This window comes from Cyanistes caeruleus, chromosome 9 (genome assembly GCF_971803275.1).
Source record: "Cyanistes caeruleus chromosome 9, bCyaCae1.hap1.1, whole genome shotgun sequence".
In the NCBI taxonomy this organism is placed as follows: domain Eukaryota; kingdom Metazoa; phylum Chordata; class Aves; order Passeriformes; family Paridae; genus Cyanistes; species Cyanistes caeruleus.
The window spans coordinates 22,777,593-22,801,034 of NC_141709.1; the positions used below are offsets into that span (position 1 = coordinate 22,777,593).

The 23,442-nt window shown below is 40.7% G+C and overlaps 1 protein-coding gene across 6 annotated transcripts; it reads right to left on the reverse strand.

Annotated features, from left to right (window-relative positions):
* Positions 1 to 1,171: 1,171 nt before the first annotated feature.
* Positions 1,172 to 21,742, reverse strand: PTGFR (prostaglandin F receptor). 6 transcript variants are annotated; one of them, XM_086841505.1, is made up of 3 exons: positions 21,595 to 21,742; positions 19,072 to 19,919; positions 1,172 to 3,389 (listed from the first exon to the last, which is right to left on the reverse strand). In XM_086841505.1, exons 2-3 carry the CDS (start codon positions 19,858 to 19,860, stop codon positions 3,084 to 3,086), a joined length of 1,095 nt encoding a protein of 364 aa, XP_086697631.1. In that variant the 5' UTR covers positions 19,861 to 19,919; positions 21,595 to 21,742; the 3' UTR covers positions 1,172 to 3,083. The 6 variants fall into 6 exon arrangements, with proteins under 6 accessions (XP_086697631.1, XP_086697633.1, XP_086697635.1 ...); XM_086841507.1 differs by having other exon boundaries at positions 19,393 to 19,919; positions 21,595 to 21,724; XM_086841509.1 differs by lacking the exon at positions 21,595 to 21,742 and adding an exon at positions 20,703 to 20,766 and having other exon boundaries at positions 19,393 to 19,919.
* Between the last annotated feature and the right edge of the window lie 1,700 nt (positions 21,743 to 23,442).

Genomic DNA, 23,442 nt, shown 5'->3' on the forward strand with positions numbered 1-23,442 from the left:
TGAAGCACTGCCTTGGCAGGTAAGGCACATCTGAAAGGTTCCAACATCTTGGCTGTGGAACTGCTACATATTGCTATTCCTGAAAGTGTTGCTAACATATCAGACTAAACTTATAGAAACAATATAGAGAAATCTGAAAACAAACATGCAAGGTGCACCCTTTGTCTCAAGAATCGTATCTAAAAGGCCTTGAATCTTGTTCTCCATCTTCCTATCCAGATAACAAACTACAGGTATTTGCATAATCCCTGTGATGAGCAGCTGGTTACTGATGGTTTCTTTCCTCAGCACCTTGATTCAGCCCAGGCTAGGACCTCATTTTAGGATAATGTTTCCTGATATAGCCTGCTGTTGCTTAAAATCCCAATTAGATTAAAATATTCTCCCACCCTGAGGATTTCCTCAGTCATTAGTCAGAAATGAGATTCACTTTCTTCCCACCAGAGCACTTATTGCCCCTGCCTGCTCTGGAGGCACTAATTACTGCCAGCAGTAAATTGGCAGCTCATGACTGCTCACATTGTTAGCCACTCTCCGAAGAGATCATCAGCACAGGGCTAAGCAGACTGTCCTTTGCTCCCTGCCGGGGCAATACTCAGATCCTAATGTGAAGCCATCCCACTGATTTTTTAATAATCTCATATTCTATAAAACACATAACTTTCTAATCATACAACACAGCACATTGCTGGCTCTTCTTTGAGATGAAATGAAATGAAATGATAATCCAATCACTTTCAGTGCTAACAGGTCCTTGGGTGACTATATCGTGAGCTGCCTCTGCAGGCTGTCACATCACTGAGCAACACAAAATATCAACAGCAAAACTCCCTTTTTTTTTCAGGATTCATAGTGTACATGAAACAGATTCTTGGATAAACATATTTTCATCCCAAGCACCAAACCACCTCAGTTCCACTTTTATTTGCATTTTCTAAGCATGGGTCAAGAACATGACCTTGTCTGCCTCAGACCAGCAGGTGCCCTGGGCTGCTCATGTGACAGCCGTGTACAAACACTGGTACCTCTTACCTGAATTCTCACTGGTGCCTTCACACACATGGGAGCAGCAGTGGTTGGCTTGAATCCAGTGTGATGGTTTTTGTCACAAGGATTATTTTTAGGAACTTAGGATCTTTTTTGTTACACAAAAACACCTTAGCTCTCGGGATACAGTTTGGTAACTTTAATGAGGCTTCGCAATTTACATTCAATGTGTATCAGTACACAAAATATAAGAAATCACATATACATATAAACTTTGCTTTGTTGTTTTACAAGCCCACCAGAATGAACAACACGAGCTACATTTATTCACACAACAATATGGAACATTTTCAAGCTTCATTCACCAATCAAATATCTCAACAATTTATGGACCAACATTATTTTGCAGCTGCTAAAACAACAATCTTCCATAAGGAACAAATAATTTATGTCAACAGATACACTGACATCACATTCTACAAAATGAAAAAGACAAGTTGAGCACTGACTGAATGCTTCCAGATTTCAGCAGAACTCACGTGAATCAATAGTGCAGAATTTATACCAGTATCAAATCTGTCCACCATTTATCAGCCCTATGACTGAAAAAAAAAAAAATCACAAACAGAAATTCTTTAGGGTAAATAAACCCATTTCATTACAGGGTTATCTAACCCACTTATTTTTCAACCTTTTTAAAACAAAAAGGAAATAGCTTAAAAAAAATAAAATAAAATTTAAACCTTTTGGGTTTTTATTTTCTGACTTACAAACTATTCTCACATACAACATGAATTTGTACTTCATGAATAGTTTTGGTCCCTTAGACTGCCTTCTTAGTGAATCTGTTTTTAACTATTTTGTTCAAATATACCAGCACTTCACTAACGTAGTTATTTGAAGTTAAGTAGGTAAAAAAAAACATAGACCTATCTTAAAACAATCTCTCTCATTTTTGGCTTCTGAACAGCATACAGTCACAAAAAACAAAGCTTCTTTTAGCAGCATTAAAGGTGAAGGGCCTTCCGTGTGAAGCTGTCCTGAAAATTGTCTGGTACGTTCAAGTTACTGAATGCTCTCAGCTCTTCAGACACAGACCCTGCAAAAACTGAGCATTCAGCTTGCTTTCACAAACAAAACCCTGCTCCCAAAGCAGTTCCCTGCAGAGGTGCTCATTTGTCACATACATTTTCACAACACACATGTGACCTCTTACAAACGAAGCAGATGCACCACATGAGTATTTCAGTACATGCACTAGGGGAACGCTTCCAGAATCATCCTTCAGTTTGGGAGGGAGGGGAAAACTACTGTTTTCACAGAATAACCACTGCTTTATGCCTGTTACTCTCAACAAAATTTGTTGAAAGGACTAAAAGCTCACCAATACACCTCAAAACATAACTGTAAGGAAGCTGAGCTCATCTGCTTCTGTGTTCCCACAGGGAACCTCAGGTTTTGTCAGTGATTTGAAAGGAACACTAACACTGATGCAGAGTTTGCAGCTCTCCCAAAAATTCATGGAACAGTAAATAATCAAGAGGTCAAGTCAGTGAACCAAGCACAGTGGATCATTTAATGAACTGGGCATAAGCAAAATGTCTTTTATATGTACAGTTGGTAAATTCAATGCCTAGAAGCACAGAATACCCTTATGGAAAGGATACTTGACTTTATTCTAAAAACCAGTGACTCTGCAAAGGATTTGAGGGTATCTCTGGCAGAAAAAATCTACTCCTTTTAAAAATCACCCTGGAGATCACTTCCGCACTTGTAAGAAGGCTGTTAAGGTGAAAGGTTTGGTGGGGAGTGTTATAAGGAGCCCTCTTCACTTTAGTACAACTTCCTACCTTTAGGAAGGGAAAAATATAGATGATTTAACATTCCACTACCAGTTTTGGAAGGGATGTATTCTAAAGTGAATTAAAACATTCAAGGGCATCTTTTGGAGTAGCAATATCAAGCTGGTAAGCAACAATAGCAAACCACTCACAATTTAAAACAAATGCCAAACCACTGAGTCTTGGAACTCATTTTAAGGTACTGCCCAGGTAGGAGCGTTGCCTCCATCATCTCTTCATAGACTGAGTTAAACTTTATCGTCCCATAGAGCTGAGAGGCTGGAGGTTTATCTGTCTGGAACTTCCTGGTGACTCTGATATTGCTGCAACCTTCAGAGAATTCTTGATGGAGCTGAGTTCCCACATGTGTAAGTTCATGACGTGCACGCCACAACATCCGCTTGTGATCTTGTACAGGTTTTTAAGAACAGCTTTCCGGAGAAGAATGTACACCCAGGGATCTAAAATCTGATTCCACGTGGCCATTCGGAGAGCGAAAAGTATCGTTTCACAGGTCTCCTTTGAGCGACCTTCATTAATCCCAATTCTGGCCATTGTCACCTGAAAAGCGCAAGATTTTAGAATTATGCGTCAAAAAATACACCAAGAGAGCACTTAAATTATCTGAAAATCGAGTATTTTAAAATTGTACATTAAAAAACATACAAAGAGAACATGTAAATGAGAAAAATAGTTTCAACATTGTCTCTAATCTTACACGTTCACAGCATCAGTGCATCCGAAATTGCAATATGAATACTTTCAGGTATACAACATTTATCATCCTAGAAACCCTCCAATGTTTTACAAAGGAAATACATGTGCCTCTGCTGAATTACTTCTGCTGAACTTCAAGCAGAGGATGGCAACCAGCCAGGGAATACCCTCCAAAACAAGGGATTGATCTAAGCAACAAGTAAAAACTTAATCCAGAATTTGATCTAACAAAGTGTGCCAAGACTGTTCCAGAAATGGATTTTCTCAAGGACAGAATCCACTCGTAGGTCAGCAAGTTTTTATAACAGCTATTTATTTTTTTCACATTTTCCTAGTTAAATGATGCATAAGGAACACAGACCTTGGTTTCAACAAGAAGATTCACATTTTTTACACCGCAGCAGAGCACAATTTATTGAAACCAGAGGATTTAGAGGTCTGTAGGAAAATTTAAGCCATGGTGACAAAAGCCATTTGTCAGTGGAGACACAGAGGGTTTCATTCACCTCTGGAAGCGCTACACATGCACAGACCCCCACCAGCAACAACACTGCCAGAGCAAACAATTCCACATGGTGGAATTCCAGACCAGGAATTCGGCAGGGTGGCACCTGGCAGAGGGTGCCCAAGGGCTCCACCAGCCCAGCAAGCTGTGGCTCTGGCCCCCTGCTCTGCAGAGCAGTGAGCTGGGCTGTGAGACAGCCCCAGGGAAACTCAGGCCCTGGGACTCCTGCCCTGCAGATACCTCCTTTTCAGGCTGGCTGCCACTGGGAGTTTGTAACCTAAGTTCCTGTGTGAGGAAAGCCTGATCTGCCAAGCCAGGAATCTGCCAGAAGATGGTAAATTATCTCTCCCTGTTATTAAAGTTAAAGCCACATGAAGACTTTTTTGGTAGAAAGATGAAACACTATAAGGCTTTTAGTTCCAAAGCCTTTAAAGCACTGCAGTTATTTAACTAAGAAAAAGGATATTTTACAACTGATGCTGGGAGTACACTGATTTATTGGGCAATGAGAGGTAGGGTCAGGCTGTCCAAGTGCAGGGTTGTAGTTTCAAAAAGATGCACTGAAAAGAACCTCAACAGAAAAACTGAAAAATAATAATGAATGAAGAGAGAAAACTAGAGCTCACTATGCCAGCAAACCTTTTTAAATGCTTCTCTGTATTTCCAGACCCTACCTATAGCTTGCAGGTCACCACACCTAAGTATAAACTTGAATGGCACAAAGTGAATGCATAAAGGACCCTGAGCTTGTTTGATGAAGCATTTGATGGAGTGTTTCTGTATGGCTTCTATGGGAGCAGCAAAGGAAGCCCCCAGGAACATTGCTAAGGAAGCTGGCAGGACTGGCAGGAGCACAGCTGGGAGCTGGTGTGGGGAGGAGGAGGAATGTCTGAGCACCAAGCCAACACAAACACAAGCCAGTTCTCTGAATCTGCTTTTCACCCCACAACCACTGGGCACATTCCTCTCTGACATCAGCAGCCCACCCAAACTTGAACAGCTCCTTTGGCCTCACATGGGACGTTTTATCAGGACAGTCTACATTTTATTTATTAGAGGTCCAATACCACGAGGCAAACTCAGACAGAATACTCCTCACTGTGCAAATAGGACTGGGCAGCAAATGACAGCTCAAGAGAGCTCACAGACCAATGTCCTCATCCCATACACCATGTCTGACTTAATACAGACATACAGGTTACTCATCTGCCTCTAGAAGTACCTAAAAATTCATTTGTTGTTTCTCTCTCACATTCTCTGGAGCTAAAAAATGCCAAACCCAATGCAATTTCATGTCCAGAAAAACGAGCAGTATGTGATGCTAATAATGAAAAGTAGCTCCATCCAGACTTTTTAAAACTTACTTTCTCATGATACCTAGGACACTTGTGAGAAGTGTTTGAATTTAGAAGTAATTACCTCTAAGTGAATCTATTCATTTGCTGCTCAATATAAAATACTTTTGCTTTAATTATGGATTTCCACTAAGTAAATCAGGACAACAAGGAAAACTGGTACATAATTTATGGATTCTGACACTTGGAGAAGCTTCATCCAGAACATTTCAGTTGCCTCTTCTGAACATTGGACATCCAAAAAAAAAATACATCTAAGCTCACACAGAGCTAGTAGAGCTTATGTACACAGACACATGTTTAAGCATGTAGGTCTCTGGATTTTAAATAATAAGATAAAAACTACTTATCTACAAATTTTGTTTTATAAAATATGATTTTCCTAACCATATTACTAACATCATTCGGGAGTATTATGCAGAAATTAAAAAATATTTTCTTTCTTCTATCTCTAAAACTAACATAAAATAATGTCTCAGCTTTTTGAAGTTCTGAGAGGCCAAGATTTCCATATAGACATGGAATAAGACAGAGAATCTCATTGCAGCCCTAAGCACGAGCATTTTTACCCTAAAACATTTGTGGCAGAGCAGCAGATTATGCTGCCATAACTCTGAGTATGAAGTGAGAGAGTTTCTCACTCCTCCAAAGAAACTGCCCTGTACTGGGGGCTCTTCACATCTTCTGAAAAATCATCTAGGAAAACTGTAAAGAACTGTGCAAAGAGGAAACTGTATTCTGGAACCTTTCTAAAATCATCTTCTGATTTCTAAACAAGACTTAAACTTCAGCAGAAGAGGGGTGGAATGGAAGTTAATATAAATTATTATTTCTAGCTCATTTTCATAGTCAATTTGTTTTATTTAAATTTAAATTCTTAAAATACTGTTCCAAAGTCAGTTTGAAACTGTAAGTTATAAAAAGGACTAATAAACAACCAGCTGTTTAATAAAGGATTTCATTGAAGCAAAACATGCAGACAGTCTGTATTTTCTCCCTGGGTGTGAGAAATTTGTGTCACTGAAATGGTGACACAAAATGATGACTGAAATGGCCATCAGCTCAGAAATTGCCACCAGAACTTGGTGCAGAGCCAAATGGATTTTTAAGAGTGGGAACACCTCCACGGGCACAAAAAGAGTATTATTTGAGTATTAGTGGTCAATAATTGGTTCAAAGGCAGGGAACCTATTCAAACCCTTTTTTCCTTTCCTTGCAGGTTGACCAGGTTGGTATGACAAAGGAATTCTGTTCTCTGTAGGCAGCAATACACAAGTGGGGAAGAGGCAGCACTATTGCATCATATGTAATCACCTTTGATCTCCACAACTGAAGTTAATATTCATGCAGATTCAGCAGCGTGACTCAAAAAATTAATCCTCAGCTGGTAAATAATAAACGTAACTCATGACATTTTCTAACATATTTAGAAATGTAAGAATCCAAGTAGCACTCTGCTGATTTATACACTGTTTATATGAAAACAGCTGTAGTATGTCTCCCTGGTTTTCAAAAAGATAAAAGTATCACATGATGCAACTATGACAATTCTAACTTTCTTTAGAAAAGGTACTATGAAAGCATAGCTGTAAAAGCTATTTTTTAAACCAAGGGTACCTACCTGAAAGATATAAAGTTACTCTGACTCATACTAGTCTTTGCTGGCTTAAGAAAGGACCTGAGAATTCAGTGTCCCTAAAAATACATAGAAAGAAATCAGATTTGTGTCAAGGAAGGACTTGACATGATACGTTAAACTTCTACATACTTTTTGCCCAATCTTAAGCTTTGCTAAAAGCAAAGCTCACTTTGCAAGATCCAGAAAGTCTGATGGAAATTTTTTTTTAAACATTTTGAAATTGTTGACTTCTTCAATTCTGCACCAAGCAGACAACATCAGAGAATTACCATTTCCCTTAGGGATAAAGCCCAGAGCAATAAACAAAAAAACTGCTCCAAGGCTTCACACCACTCATCAAAGATAAACAGCACTAATTTAATTTTTCTTCCAATTGGATCTGCACGAGAACAACCAATAGGCTCAAAGGCTGTGCTGCTTAGTCACATTCCTATTAGTACTCAAGGACAGCCAGTCAAAACAAGCAGCTGACTTTAGAGCTAGTTAAGAAATAAGACAAAAATGAGACTTTGATGCATTTCACCTCACAGGCTCTAAATCCAGGTTCTATCTTTGACTTCAGGAAACTGGATAAAACCCAGTCACCACGAGATTGACACAGAAAGCAGAATAGACAAATATCGGAAATTCTTCTCTTCTGCAGCTCAGCCTTCAGACTCCACTTCCCTGTCAGAACCTTGCAGACCCTCCCAAGCCTCTTCCTCTTCCTTTGGATTTCCTTACAAGCAGTTCTGAGGATTTTCATGAATGGAGGGAAGTCCATGGATTTTTCAGTATTTGCGAACACTTATATCTTGTCATTATTGCCTATGTCAAACCCTGAGGTGCAAATCCCCTTCTTCTAAACCACAGAGGTTTCAAGGCAGAAGTCTACTGATTATATCCCAATCCACTGAAACAAAAAATATACACTTACTTTGAATTTCTAGAATTTTTGGAACCTTCACTTTTCATTTTACAAAAGCAGCTTCAGTCTAACAGGCAAGGGATCATACAAAAAGACATTTTGTAGTACTCTATAAACACAGACCTTAAGAAAATTAATTTGCAAAATAGCGTGAGGAAGAAATAAAAATGCATTTATCTTCACATTTTATGTACCATTTTATATCTCCCAAGAAGAACTGTTGAAAAAGAAACACTGACAGCAAATTGCCTGCACCATCACTACATTGATCTTGCAGTATACAAGGCAAGAATTTGCAAAGCTGAGTATGCTTCGTTTTATTTTTATATGATTCTGCAGGTCAGTTTAAAAACAAGAGCTTCCAAGAACAATATGCAGTGCACCACTTCTGCCATCAAAATATTAGTACAAACACTGTTCTACTTATGCCACATAATGCTTTCTATGTTCTAGATCTGCGTGTTTTTCCATTAATGCTTTCCTTTTCCTTTCTAAAAAAAAAACATTAAATATATCTTCAATTTTTATATACCAATGATCACTTAGCTTAGCAATTAAGTTTTAACTGAGCATAGTGATTTTATAAAACAATGTCAGTTTAAAAAGGAATTCTAGACAACAAAATATATGAGCCAGCTTTCTGCCACATCAGAGTCCAGAGGGTACTTTTAAGAGTATATGTAGTAATTCCTTATGTACAATTTGGCAGGATCAGCTCTTGAGAAGCAGCAACAGAATAACGGAGTCTCCTTTTCTCTCATGTATATTTCTGTGATAAAATAATAATGCCACTAAAGATTAAGGGTGGATCCCTATTTGCCCCCCTAAAAGGGAATTGCATAAACATTTTGAAGGTATTGTTAAGCTACAGAGGTGTGAAAGAGGTGTGAAAAGTCCAGAAAGTATAGAGAAAACAGGAAAACACAAAATTTTTCACAAAACAATTAAAAATATTTTCCCGTATTCCTTTCTCAGATACAGCTTAGTCTGTGGCCAGGCAATTTCTCTCTAAAGTTGACAGGAAAGAAATTATGAAGTAAACCTCATAACCAGAGGGCAGGGGCAGGTCTGTGTGCATGAACTCTCAAACACTGAGAGTGAAGTTTTTATTTTCTCTCAACTTTCCCCTTAGACACTGCCTATTTTGCACCAGTTTTGCAGTAGGATAAATTCATGTTGGGCTTGAATTAAGCATTCGAGGTCACCTCTTTGTTTCTCCTAAATAATCCAAATATTTCTATCTTGGACTGACAGTCCTCTATCTGTATTTCCTTTCCTTGCCATCAAAATAAGAAATACTTCAGTTTCAGCTGGCTAGCAATGTAATTACTCTCACAGCTTAATTGATAACTCATTTGAAAGGAAAGCAGTGTGGATATGGATAGCAAAGATTCTAGCATTGGAAACAGTAGATGACTCACTTCAAAATGAAAAGACATAGTGTCCATACCAAAGTCAAATAAACAACCTGTTTCCTGAGCTACATGTTTCAAAGTTACAAGAAAGCCTGTTTCCACAGCGTGAGGAATGTATTCCTGCCAAAGAACAAGGTCTATAACAAAAAACCTCTTGCACAAAAAAAAATATTTTATAGATAGAATTAAAATATTCTTTACCCAGCAATGCTAGAGAAGCTTTACAGGTCAATTTTAAGGACCAGAAAACAATAGAGTATGTCTAATAGCTATAATAAAGACCATCCTTAAGTATTTAGGAAGGCAAGGACTATATGTGTTTGGGATTCATTTATTCTCCCATTAGTGTCAGTTGGATAAAGTTTTAAACCCTAGAAATGGCCTATTATTTCTCTATTGTCACTTTGCTTTTCCAGGTTTTCACACTCATTTGGAAAAAAATCATATTTTTAATGCTTAGAAAAATATTCTAATTTATTTAGGAGCAACAGAACTTTCCCACTAATGCCTTACATATCCAAAGAAAGAATCACAAATAAACACATGATACTGGGGAGAAAGAGAACTGTTCGAATGAAGAAAAAAGCAACAATACACAGACAGCCTGGGGAAGAGGAGCTGCAGAGGTTCTTAACTACAGAACAGGCTGAAAAAGTTGGAAGAGTCGTCTATGATCATCAAGTCCAACCATTAACCCATCACCACCATGCTCACCACAAAACCTTTTCCATATGCCCAAGCACCACATCCACATGCCTTTTGAATAGATCCAGGCATGATGATTCCAGCACGTCCCTGGGTAGCCTATTCCAATGCCTGATCACCCTTTCAATGAAGATATGTCTTCCTAATTTCTATTGAAACCTCCACTGGTGACCCTGTCCTGGTTGAAGATGGACTGGAGTCACAGTCACCTATCACTATTGGTACTATCTGATTTGCAGTGTTTGAAAAAATCTGACTGGAGGCAAACGAAGACATGATACATTGCTTTTGTGTCACTTTTCAGATCACCTTTGTTAAAGTGACTTATTCTACGTATCATTCTGAAGGAGTAAACTAAGCAGCTATGATCAGAAAAATCAAGACTAATGAATAAACAATAGATCTATCAAGTTGGAATATATAATCTGCAATTACCTTTTTCTTTTATGTTGGCAAATAAATTTCAAGGGCCTGCTGTGCAGCTCAATCACCTTTCAGGAGGAGGATGGAAGAGAAAAATCAAGTGTCCATTTATAAGTGATTTATTTCTCTTTATTTCTTCAAATGCACGCCTCTGGTAAAAGGTGGATTCAATTTTATTTCCAATTCACTAATGAACTATAAATCCTAAAACAAACTGCTACCACTTACTCCTTTCTGCTTCATTTTCTCTCATTCCATGCAGTGAGGCAGATGGGATTGTAGCTGGATGCATCCCTCCCAGCACAAGAGTCTTTTTGTCCACACACTCTTGTCCTGATGTCAGTCATCACATGGGTCACAGGGTTACTCTTGAACAGACTCACTACATCCTCCCCATCCTACCCATCCTTCTGCTGTAACTCTGGGAGCCCAAACCTCGGGTGGGGCAGCACAAGTCCAGGGCAGCAGGAGATGGGACCCTACCCACAAAGCAGCTCCAGTTCATTCCACTGTTCCTCGATTTCACCCAATATGAAAATGAATCCCAGAGAATGAGTCACAATTACTTTGCTGTCAGCCCTGGTGCAAACCCTTTCTGCAGTGTTCTGCTCCCTGAGCACTGCTGTTCCTGACAGCACACCCGCAGAAGCTGCGATGGGACGGCGTTCTGCACTGCTGGGCACACGGGGAACCTGCAACCCAAACTGCAGCTCAGCAGCTCCTCTCAGACATTAACCAATTCTACAGCACCAGAAACACAAGTAACTCGTACTAGAAAGCACCATGCCATACTTCAGACTGTGAATTAACACCATAATAATTACAATAATAAATATTCTCTCACAGAATACATGAATGTATATTACACCCTGATGTCTGTCATTAAAACTGGTGAGGATGAAGGACTTTCTGGAGTTTTTCCAAGTGAGTGTGTTACTCCCTGAGATTTTTCAGCAACAACTTTACCATTTAAAGTGTTTAGATAGTCAGGAAAGACAGCTTTCCTAAAATAACCATCCAAAAATGGTTATGCCATGTATGACATCTTCCAAAGATGGTTATGCAGTGTATGACATTTTCAAGTAAGAAATTCCTGAATAAGTGTAATATCTAGGAAATAGGAAGAATTCTCTTATATCAAGCAATGGAATTAATGTCAAACTGACTTACTTTTTAATATCAAACACAAACTCCAAAAACTTAACCAAGTTATATAAACAAGAAAAGGTTATGAATGGCAAATTTATTTTGCTGAAGTTTTCAGAATTTGATTTCTTGAGATGGCAACCTCAAAATTAAAAAAAAACCAAAAAAACACATTTTCTGTGAAAATCACTGACATCTATTTGAAACAAAATACTGTGTTTCATAGTTTAATCCTGTATATAACATCTAAATTTAAAAATCAAGAAGTAAAAAATTATGAAAGAAAACCAGAAGCACATTATTCTGAAGTGCCATGTTCTCACATGATGGGAAACCTGCCTTCCCTACTTTTTCTCTCTAAAACAAACAATGTTTTTGTTTTCTGATGGCACTGCATTAACAGAAAAGGCTTTACGCAAATTTTTCCAAACAGCACAAGTAAACATAGATAACAAAAACTATATTTATGCTTCCCCAGAAGACTCTGGTAAAGGGCAATATGTCAATCTCAGCCCTCCTTCCTTCCCTGGCTCATATCATTACCACTGCCCGTTTCTTCTCCAGCCTTTCCTGCTGAGAATATTTCAGGTCCCCAACTTCTGTGAGGGGGAGGTAAACACTTGAATTACAAATATAGCCACAATTACCATAGAGTTTCTAATCACTCTATGATAAACTGTGCCCTGGCTCATGCTTATAAACATTTTTATTAAAATGATTCATGTTTCTCAGAAAGGATAAGTCCTGTAAGATCTCTATGTACTGTAAAAGATGAAAATAGGAACAGACCAATTCTGAACACCAAAACTGTACCTGTAAAATTCAGTATAATTTTAGGTAGGTATAGTGTAAAATTAATGTCATTCCAATTCTCATCTAATCTGGTGGAATTAGGCAGCTGTGCCACTTAAGAATACAAAATTAAAGAAAGTTCTCTACAACCAATACTAAGAAAGGTATGAACATCTTATCCAAAAGTTTCTAGTGTCATAGAAACACATCTGAATAGGTAGATTGGACTTTTAAACTCATTGTATTAAACTTTGTTACTCTCTCTGCCAACACATGCAAATTCTTTTCAGAAGTATTTTCATGGGAACAAACGAAAGCGCACTCAAATTGTCAGAGATGCTGAATAAACCTTATTCCATGGGAAACAAACCTGGAAAGAAAATTCTGTCTTGAGACTAACAAAAACTTCAATCAAACTAAGTGTTCTCTTTCTTCTTAGCCCGTAAAATGACTTATGTATTTCAAAATACCTTTTGGGCCACAATATTAGCAAAGACAGTAATCTTTCAGCAATTTAACCTTGAGTTATCAGATGCTAGAAGAAACTCAAGCAAGAACAGTAATTGAATTTGCACAGAGCTAATGGATGTATTGAGGAACTCAGCAAGCAATCAAAGGACCATGATAGGAGTGAGAGCCCTTTCTCTAATGTAGCTCAAAAAGACAATCAAACTCGAGAATTTTTTTTTCAGAGGAACTTAGGGAGCATTTTATTCATTGAAACTGACACTCTTGATCTCATCTGACACAGCAAGGTCTGGAAGAGAAATAACTACCTGCAGTCAACCATGGCTATCGCTGCATCGATGCTGCTGACTAGAGATAGAGAGGTGTAATCTAGCAGGTCTGCTGCTGGCAAAAAGCTCTTTTTCCCTTCCCCATGAAACTGGCTCATTTATTAAAACCATTGTGACAGCAGTGGGCTCCTAACTCGGGCTTGCACCCTGCCTCAGAGATGTTCTGACAGTGTCCAAGGAGCTCTCCCAAGGGAGACCTGCAGGGTCACCTTCCCTACCGCGGGCAGGGTGTGAAGGGTTCCCAGACCAAACATAAACCACTCCTGCTGACAGTGCACCCTGTCCTTGTGCGGTGTCAGCACACAAACGTTCTAGCAAGAACTCAATGACAAAAGCCAGCACAAACATACTAATTATCACTGACTATCTTCTTTAAAATCTGAGCCCTGAAAAGGACAGGTAAGTGTCATTTTCCCTTCTGAAAGTTTACAACAGGATTCAAAGCCACAAGGTTAGCTGAACATATTTGAGTATCTCCTTCTTCACTCTTCAGAAACACACCTGTGGAAATTGAAAGCTTAATTTATCCTTTTTCAAAAGAAAAGAGCACTCTCCCTGTTGACAGCACCTGTGCAGGCACAACGGTGGCTCCAGCTTTGACTAATAAACACAAAGATAATAACATGCTTCTGCAGAGCAGCCCCACATGAGATCTGAGTCCTCACTGGCAGAGCATGGACCTGCATCTTGGGGCATCTCCCTGCTTCTCCTCAGCTGCACTTTCTGATTATGAGAAATCACCAGTCACAAAAGCACAAGGGATAACTTTTTTAGTAACTCTTTAGCTGTAGGGACAATACAACTGGCAGTGAAGGCCTACAAACAGCATTAATAAAGCAACAAGCTCATATATATGATGCCCATTGCATAAGCATGCCCATGTAAGCATAAGGCAGTGTAACAGAAATGTAAAACTTCCACCTTAATAAAGAAGGCAGAAAACGAGAATGGGGGGAGAGACTTCAAGAGCAACACAGGTACGAACACCTGACAAAGTGTCACGTGGCTACACATGCAAAAACACTCAAATGAGGTGTATTGAATTGCCTTGTACATCCAACTACCTCATACTGTGCACAAGGACGTGGCCCTGAAGTCACTTAGTGTAAAACCTGCAGCAAACTGACCTCCTTCAGCACACACCAACCAACCAGCCTCTGCAGCCAATGCAGCAGTGGAGCCAGCAGGGTGGGATGGGGTAAGGGCATTCCAACAAAAGCCTCCCTGTTAGCACATCAGCTTCTCTCCAGCTCCAGAACACATTCTCTGAAAGGACCACTCAGAGCAGCACCAGCAGCTTCTGAGTTGAAGTGATTCAGTAAATCACAAGCTGAACACAGCCATAAGTGCACGAAAAGCAGTCATCAAGCCTCACCGCATGAGACAGTCTGAGGACAAGAAAAAGTCAGAGCGAGTTCAGGCAGACATGATTAGCATAACAAATTGGAACGAGAAGAGATTACATGAGAAGGGACTGATAAAAATTAATCTAGGCAGTTAAAAAAGCAACTGAATGACAGCTGATTTATTCATATGAAATAAACTGAGCTTTTTCCAAAAAAAACAGACACAGCTATTTTCTGCAGTAGAGGGGAGGTAAAACTGGAATGAAATTAATCAGTTAACTGCATGGAAAAAGATCTTAACAGGAATAATTTGAATGTAGAAGTATTTTTCTCAGACTGTGTTTCACACATGAAAAAGATTAGAAATTTCTCCATATCATAATTTGGTCCTGTAAATAAATTCACTCTGAAATAAGTCTCTCCTGTCCATAGTTACAGGCAGTTCTCTTCGCTGCTCCAAAACAACAAATTTTATAATAAGTTTATCCCTTGAGCCCTACAGAGTACGACATACCAATGTCAGAATTTGCTCATACAAACACAGCTCCAAACCAAGCTGTTTCATGACACGCCAGATGTCAAATCACAGCCAAAAAACAGCTTTATGTAACAATGTATTTCATCAGAAACGCTTGTCACAAAATGCTCCTGCCCAACTATTTGGAACCATTTGGAATCCAATCCCTAGGGACCAAATTCATCCAGAAAAATTGGCATAGCGTTAGCAAAGGGCTAAGGCTCTCACAAGGGTGAGGAAAGCTGACACTACACACAGAAGTTGGAGTTACTATCTTCAGAACATATTTACCTGGAATTACCCATCACAAAGCAAAATGATTTGGACTGTCAGAACAAATGTGCCTCTGCAAATCACTGACTACATATATTATTATAAATTTCACTTGTTTGGTGTTTTGGGGAATTTTCTCCTGCTCTCAGCTCCTCAAAGGGCATCAGCGTTCGTCCATAGGGGAAGAAGCAGGGATCACCTCTCAATCTCATACTTCATTAAGGGAAGATTTTCTCACAGTGGCAGAAAACTTGACAAAGCTGCTTATTTTTGAAAAACAGATGAGATGCAGCTCTGGGAAAGAAATCTAAAGGAAGAAAAAGGAAATCATAAGGAGGTCCCTGTCCAAGAGCCACAGGAGAGCTCCACAAGAGCCATGCCATGGGCTCTGCTTTTGAAAAATGCTCCATCCATATCTTCAGGAATCTTAAGGAGGTGATTAATTACAATACTATATATTCTTATTTATAATATTAAGTGTTAGCTATATATGCATTTACACACATACATAAATAGGCATCAAAACAACTTCACTATCACTGAGCAGATGCAGAAGTCAAGTTCAGTTCCACACCAGACACCATAAAGAACAACCCAGGGTCTTGTGACTCTAATGACATCTGAAAATTATTTTATCACAGGACAGTGACAATGCCTGAATATTAACTCCACTTGGAAAAAAAAATAATTTAAAATCTAATAGTGAAGTAAATCTGCAGTTGGATTACAGTATTGGACAGACTTGTTAGCCATACACATATGTCAATGGACATACCAGACTAGATTGAAAACAGAAGGGAAACAAATAAATTAAACACACACACCCCCACCATCAGATAGGGAATAACACCAAATGAATCCAAACTCTTGTATCTGCAAACCACATGTGGTATAAAGTGCATTGCCTTCCTCCACTTTCTCTTCCAGAAGTTTATTTGGTTTCTAATAACTTTGGTTTACTTTGAGGCAATTGACTCTCATGAAACATTTTGTTCTGTATACTCTTTGGGACAGAGTACATAGGTAGAATACACAATTCAAAGACTAGACTTCAAATTCTGACTTTTAGATTTAGCTTGGAGAAGAAAAATTAAAGAAGTAAATGATCACAGAACAAGCATGTATTAACATCCTTTTCCAGATAATTTCACCAATGAACACCTGCTCATATTTCTGTCAAGAAATACTTATTTTGGTATATGCTGATTATATTACAGAATGTAAACCATTCTTTTCACAAATTAAAAGCCCTGAGACCTTTCAGATGTATCAGACAAGTAGGTTTGAGTCAGCAATTAATCATAAAGCATACAACTTGATAAACCCTGGATCACTTTAATGTAGCACTTGAGCAGTACATTCCTGACAAAACTTTATTCAACTGCAGGCCAAAAAATCTTGCTAAATTAACACCTCACTTGTAATTCTGATTGTATTCTGCTGCTACCAAACCCAGGAATGGGTAAATAAATCAGCAAATTAACTGATATAAACTCCATGATCCTAACGGGTGAGAAAGGAAATACCCACAAAGGAACTTGTCCCATTGCATTTCCCACTGAAACTCTCTGGCTAAAACACTCCTTGTCCACTTGCTTGAAACTTTGTTTCAAGAATCTAATCCCACACTATACCTAATTTTATTTTTTATTTTTTTTAACTCTTCCTTTCTAACCTAAATTTTTCCACATTGCAGAACTATTTTCTATAATGCCAGGCTGGTTATGACCTAAGTTTGGCTCATCTCATTTCCAAAGAGGTTGAGAAGCAAAGCACCAAAAGCCCAGCACACACAGAAAGCACCAGCAGTTTTGACACCCAATGAACCAGAATTCCTTCTGGATTTCTTCTGCAACACAGTCCTGAAAAAAAACAACCCCAAAATTAAGCAAGAAGTCATTCACTAGCCTGCATCATAAACTGATGCAATCACCAACACCAAAAAGGTCTGGAAAAAAATCCTGCTAGACCAATCATCCATCTTCAATGACAATTTAGATGAAGTTAAATATTTTAACAAAAGTAGTGCTGTGATTTCATTAGATTGCCACAAATTCTAAAATTATAATTTTATATATATTTGATATATATCGTAATTAAAATTGAACGGCATAACAAAATCAACCATAGTAATTGCAGTTTAGTGTTCCTTGATGTGTTGAATAAATGAAGTATCTCTTTTGAATGAAGAAAGTTGATAGCTCTTCTAACACCCAAGTGGTTTTCAAAACTAAATTAATCCCTGCTTTTAAGAACAATTATTTTAAATGAAAATAAATGTTACCACAGGATAATAATGCTGCTTTTCCATGGAAAGTAAAGTCATCATATGGAATGCTTTTTTTGAAAACCATTCTGTGGTTTGCCCCAAACTTCAGATGAGGTCTGAAGGAACTGTAAAGAAGTTCCCTACAAAACTTGCTCTGCTGCTCTGACAACTTTGCTTACACTCCACGCACTACAGCCACGGCACTGACAGAAGCCAACATGAATTTAAACTATGCTGCAGAGCAAGACTAGAAAAATTCTCTGTGATTTGAACAAAAGTGAAAGAGGTTTTGTGCATTTCAGTGATTGCAGACATTCATACCTAGACTTTCACCTTGAAGCCTGTGATACTGGATTAATTAAATGCTACCTGCCAGATAAATCAAACTGCTGCAACTAGGCTAGTGTCAGTATCTAATTTTTAACTAACTCAGGTAACTTCAGACTCTACCATAGGCAGTGAGCAGATGAAATATAGCTGGATCTGATACAGATCTCAGATTTAAAAGTCAGTATTTGTTATCCCAGACCAAAATTGCTCCTCATTTATATCACTGGAAAACTATGGGATCCTGTTTCTAGGAGAGAAATTAAGATTCCATATGACTTGTGATTTGTGACTCTGAGCCTAGAAAAATCTAAATTTCCTCAGACAAGTTTGCTACACTAAAAGGAGACAAAGTTAACACCAACTTTATAATGCCATGATACAACAGGAGCTGTCAAATTCCGGTGTCACAATCTCACTTCCTTTGACCCTGCTCACTGACAGAGCAGCACTGACCCTCTGGGAGCCACAGCAGGACAGTGCCACACCACCTGCCCACAGCAGCTCTGCTGCTCATCTCTCCACGTTACAAACCCAGCTTGCTTAGGTCTAAACTAATGTTGATTTCAACCCACTGCCAACCACTGTTTTTCAATATCATCCTAAAGCAAAGCCCTTAACACCCTGATAGAGATGGGGAGGATTTTTTGCTTCCCAACAGTTATCTGCCCTAACAAAGCTCACAAGTAGCAGCAAACTGTTGAAATAACAGCAAACAGAACACCATAAATAAAAAAATTATTTACACTGTACAGAGCAAAAGCACTTCCTCGTCCTAGATTTCACTGAATTTTTGGAAGAGCTCAATATTTGCTCTGAATTATTCTAGCCACGGTTCTTCTACCACTGTCTGCTTCACAGCACTGGAAATACAGTCCTCACAATCACTATATTTAACTTAGTGTATTATTCATCAGAAGTAGAGAATAACTACCAGTGTTTTATAGATGTATAGGTATATACATTATGGGCAATATGCTATAAAATTAATATCACTGAGTGGGTGGAGCTGCTATCACAACTTAAGTGCTTTAAAACCTGGAGACAAAAAAAGTACAACTTTTATACAGTGATGTGCATTAAACATTGGCAAATACATTAGGCTCTTACCAGGAATGGGCTCCAGCAAATGCAAGAAACACACATTATAGCCAAGAGCTGAATGATCATTTCAAAATGATGAGATCTGCCTTGTCTTTGTTGACTTTTAAATTTGACCCTTAAGAGGGTAATTCCTGTGACAGCATTGCACAGGAATGAAATAGCAAGAGCCAGGAACCCAAGGCAAGAAAAAAGTAAGAGATAAAATCTGTCTTCCCAGTCCTCAACATGTTCTGTTTTATAGAAGCACCAGGTCCTCGATGCTTGAATTTGGTAGGCTCTAAACCTAAGAATAGGCAGCAAAGCTATAAGAACAGCAAACAGACATACCATAGTCAACATCATTTTCACATGTCTAGAAGTCATTTTTGTAGAGTGAAATATTGGCTTAGTGACTCCAATGCAACGTTCAACAGCCATCACACTGCCCAGGAAGAGTGGGCACAAACCAAAGAAAACCATGCAGATTCCAAAAACACTGCACAGAATGTTGGACTGGTTAAATCGAATCCAGTCTTTATCTGATGCATACACAAACACTGCAATGGCTCCATTGATGAGGTGACCGAAGAGATCTGTGACAACCAAACCACTGGCAAGAAGCAAAAAGGAGGCTTTTGATTTCTGTCTGAATCTCTGGTATGCCTTCATGAGAATTACTATTGCGAGACTGTTGGACAGAATTCCCGCCGTCATGAAGATTATGGAAAAGAAAACTGAAATCTTTTTCTCCGTGTGGCACGTTGTGTTTTTCAAGGCTCCAAATCCAGCCAGCCCTGATGATTTTGAACTGTTCATGGTTAGGAAAGGAGACGCAGCCCTCAAAGCATTTCAGAAGTCTTGCAGTCAAAAAGCATCTGCAATATTAAAAACAAATATACACAACGCTGTAAAAGGCATACATGTTCAAATGGCATTTGAAGCAGAAATTCCCTAATATTAGTCTGTGGTACAAATCTAATTTTCCAGTTTTCTGAGTGATATGATATGGCATCACATTTTAATCTCACCACTCACAGGGTAAAACAATTATCCGCATGCATTACACAATGCTAATATAGACTACAGGAAATTTAGAGTCTCTGCATGCATAATACATACAGAATAATGGATAAAATATATCATGGTTGTGTACATATAGTAAGATAAACAATACAAACAATTCTGGTGGTTAAGCTATGCTAAACAAACGTTTTTGCAAAAAACTCCAAGAATGACAGTATTTAACCATCCTAGCCACAGTCAAAGAGAAATACTGAAACTAGAACATTTTGAGATCATAAGCACATTCCATTTATCAACATTTATTTCCAAAACAATGTCTTAGCGTCTTCTAAACAATTCTGCTCCCACAAATTCATGTTTCAAAGCTTTAACCTAGCCAGCCCTGAAGCCTTCAAGTTCCCAGTGCCCTTGTTGGAGCACAAAGGCGGTTTTTAGACGCACCGTAACTCGGAAACCAATTCTGCAAGTTACTTTACACTTTATCTCCCATCTCTACTGCAAGGCCATTCCTAATGGCAAAACTTTCCCAGGCAGGGGAGGAAAAAATTAAAAAAAAAAAAAAAAAAATTTTTTTTAAAAAAAAAGGAAAAAAGGAGGGAAAGAAGAAAGAAGCAGGCGGTAATAGCCCGTATTACAAAGTGCCGCTGAAGCTGCTCGGTTCCTGAGCTACATCGGAACGGGGCACACCGCACCGAGGAGACTCCGCCGCTCGGCAGAGCTCAAAGGAGCGCGGCCGGGGAACTCCTCAGAGGGAGCAGCGCACAGCAGCGACCCTGCACGGCTCCCGAGCCAGCCCTGCGCTCCGCGGGCACGGACACACGGACACGGACACACGGACACACGGACACACGGGCACGGACACACGGACACACGGACACACGGACACGGACACACAGACACGGACACACGGACACGGACACACGGGCACGGACACACGGACACGGACACACGGACACACGGACACACGGACACGGACACACGGGCACGGACACACGGACACGGACACACGGACACGGACACACGGACACACGGACACACGGACACACGGACACACGGACACACAGACAGACAGACACGGACAGACACGGACAGACACGGACAGACAGACACAGACAGGCGGACACGGACAGGCGGACACGGACAGACAGACACGGACAGGCGGGCACGGACAGCCGGGCACGGACAGGTGTGTACGGACAGACGGACACACACAGGCGGGCACGGACAGGCGGGCACGGACAGATGAGAACGGACAGACGGACACACACAGACGGACACACACAGGCGGGCACGGACAGGTGGGCAGCCCCGGTTCCGGAGGAGCGGCGCCCCTGCCCGCCCCCCGTTCTCCCTTAAGCGCTGCCGCCGCCGGGGGCGGGGCGAGCCCGATCGGCCGGGCACAAGTACCACGGACCCGGCCGGGCACAAGTACGAGTGCCACAAGTACCACGGACCCGGCCGGGCACAAGTACGAGTGCCGCAAGTACCACGGACCCGGCCGGGCCAGCGCCGCCGCTCCTTCCCTACCCCGGTGTCGGTGTCGGTGCCGGCCCCGCCGCCGCTCACGTTCGCTGCGTCCCGCGGGGCCGGGGAGAAGCGCAGCGCGGAGCTCCGCCGGCCGCCGCCGCTGCCGAGCCCCCTCCTGCCGGCGCCGCCCGCGCCCGCCCTCCCTCCCTCCGCCTCCCCACCCGGCCTCCCGTCCGCCCTCCCCGCCCGCCGCCCCCGGGACGCGCTCCGGCTCCGGCTGTCCGGCTGTCCGGCTGTCCGGCTGTCCGGCTGTCCGGCTGTCCGGCTGTCCGGCTGTCCGGCTGTCCGGCTGTCCGGCTGTCCCGGGGCTCGGCGCAGCCCTGGGCAGGAGCGCTGCGGCAGCGCGGAGCCGGCCGTGCCGCGGCGGTGTCTCCGGCAAGGAGAGCCGGGCTGCCGTGTCACATCACGGCCACAGGGCCACCCCAGCCAGGCAGGGCGAGCTCCTGCCCACCAGGCTGCAGCCACAGCAGTGGCAACTCATGGGGCGGCCAAGGGGCCGCATCTGTCCTCAGCCACAGCTTCACCTCTTCTTCACTTTCCATGTGCTTCTTCCCAGCCGCGCGCTTCCAGCAGCTCGCAGGGAGCTCGGGAAGGGGTACCCCCAGGAATCCCGTCAGGGATACGGCTGGGCACATCCCTGGACACGACACCTCCCGGGGCAGCTAACAGAACTAACAGCGCTCCTTGGACCATTTCTCCACTGGAGAAATAGGATGAGAACACATCTAGATGAGGCATTAATGGTATGAACGATAAGGCTGGAAGTTCAAAGGTTGTTTCCCGTCATGCACTCAAGCTGTTACAACCTGAAGTTATAGGTGACTTTCAAGTTCTTTAATCCATCAAAGGCCTTAATGGAAACTTTATTAAGAACTCTTACTATAGAAATAAGCCAAAATATGAAATCAATGTCAAATTATGAAACACAACCACAAAACATTACAGAGTTTATCACAGGCTGCAATGATGAAGAACCTAAATTAGTTTTCATGGATACACAATCTTGAGTGGTACTGTTCCTGGCACCACAAGACAATTACTTAAAAATTTAAATTCTCAAATGCACTAGTTTCTGCTTACCTTAATATCTTGAATAATACAGTACAAGTTGCCTTTCTGTAATCCACCAGTGAGAAAATACAAGCTAGCTAAATCTATTTCTTCAAACAGTATTTAAAGTCACTTCCATAAACAGTTAAAAGCACCACATGAATGGCCTTCTTCAAAATGCTTGTCAGATTTTGGCATTTTATCATATAATGAGCAGAAATATTAAATTTGGTCTGATTGGGACCTATAAATTCCCATAAGTTCTTTTTTAAGACAACAGTAAAACATAAAAATATCTCAAAATACATTTTTGACTGTTAAAGTTCAGAGGAGAAGAGTTTTATTTTATGTTCCCCTGCCCAGGGATAAATGGAGATGGAGATCTCAAACTACAAAAAGCTTGCTCCATGCCTTTCTCCCCCAGATTTCTTCACCCAAAGATTCTGAAATTGCCCCCAGGAAATTTTGCTTGAAAAGAAGCAATGAAGTTAATACTTCAAGACTGCAGTCTGGGTGGTAGAAGTTGAAACAGCTTTATCAGGTATATCAAGACCAAGGGAAGAACAGAAAAACCTCAAGACAGCTGTTTCAGTGTGGCTGCAAAAGGGTAGCAAGGGAAAAGCAAGATTGTAGAGCAGCCTGCCAGGAGGAGGGAGAGTGGTGTTTCTGTTGCTGCAGAGATGGAGCAAAAAAGCAAGAAATAGTGTTAGGAAAGTAAATATAAGCTTCCATCTCGTTTTTCAGACAGGAGACATTGAAGAGTGCTCCTGCAGCTGCACAGCTGTAAGAGCACAAAGT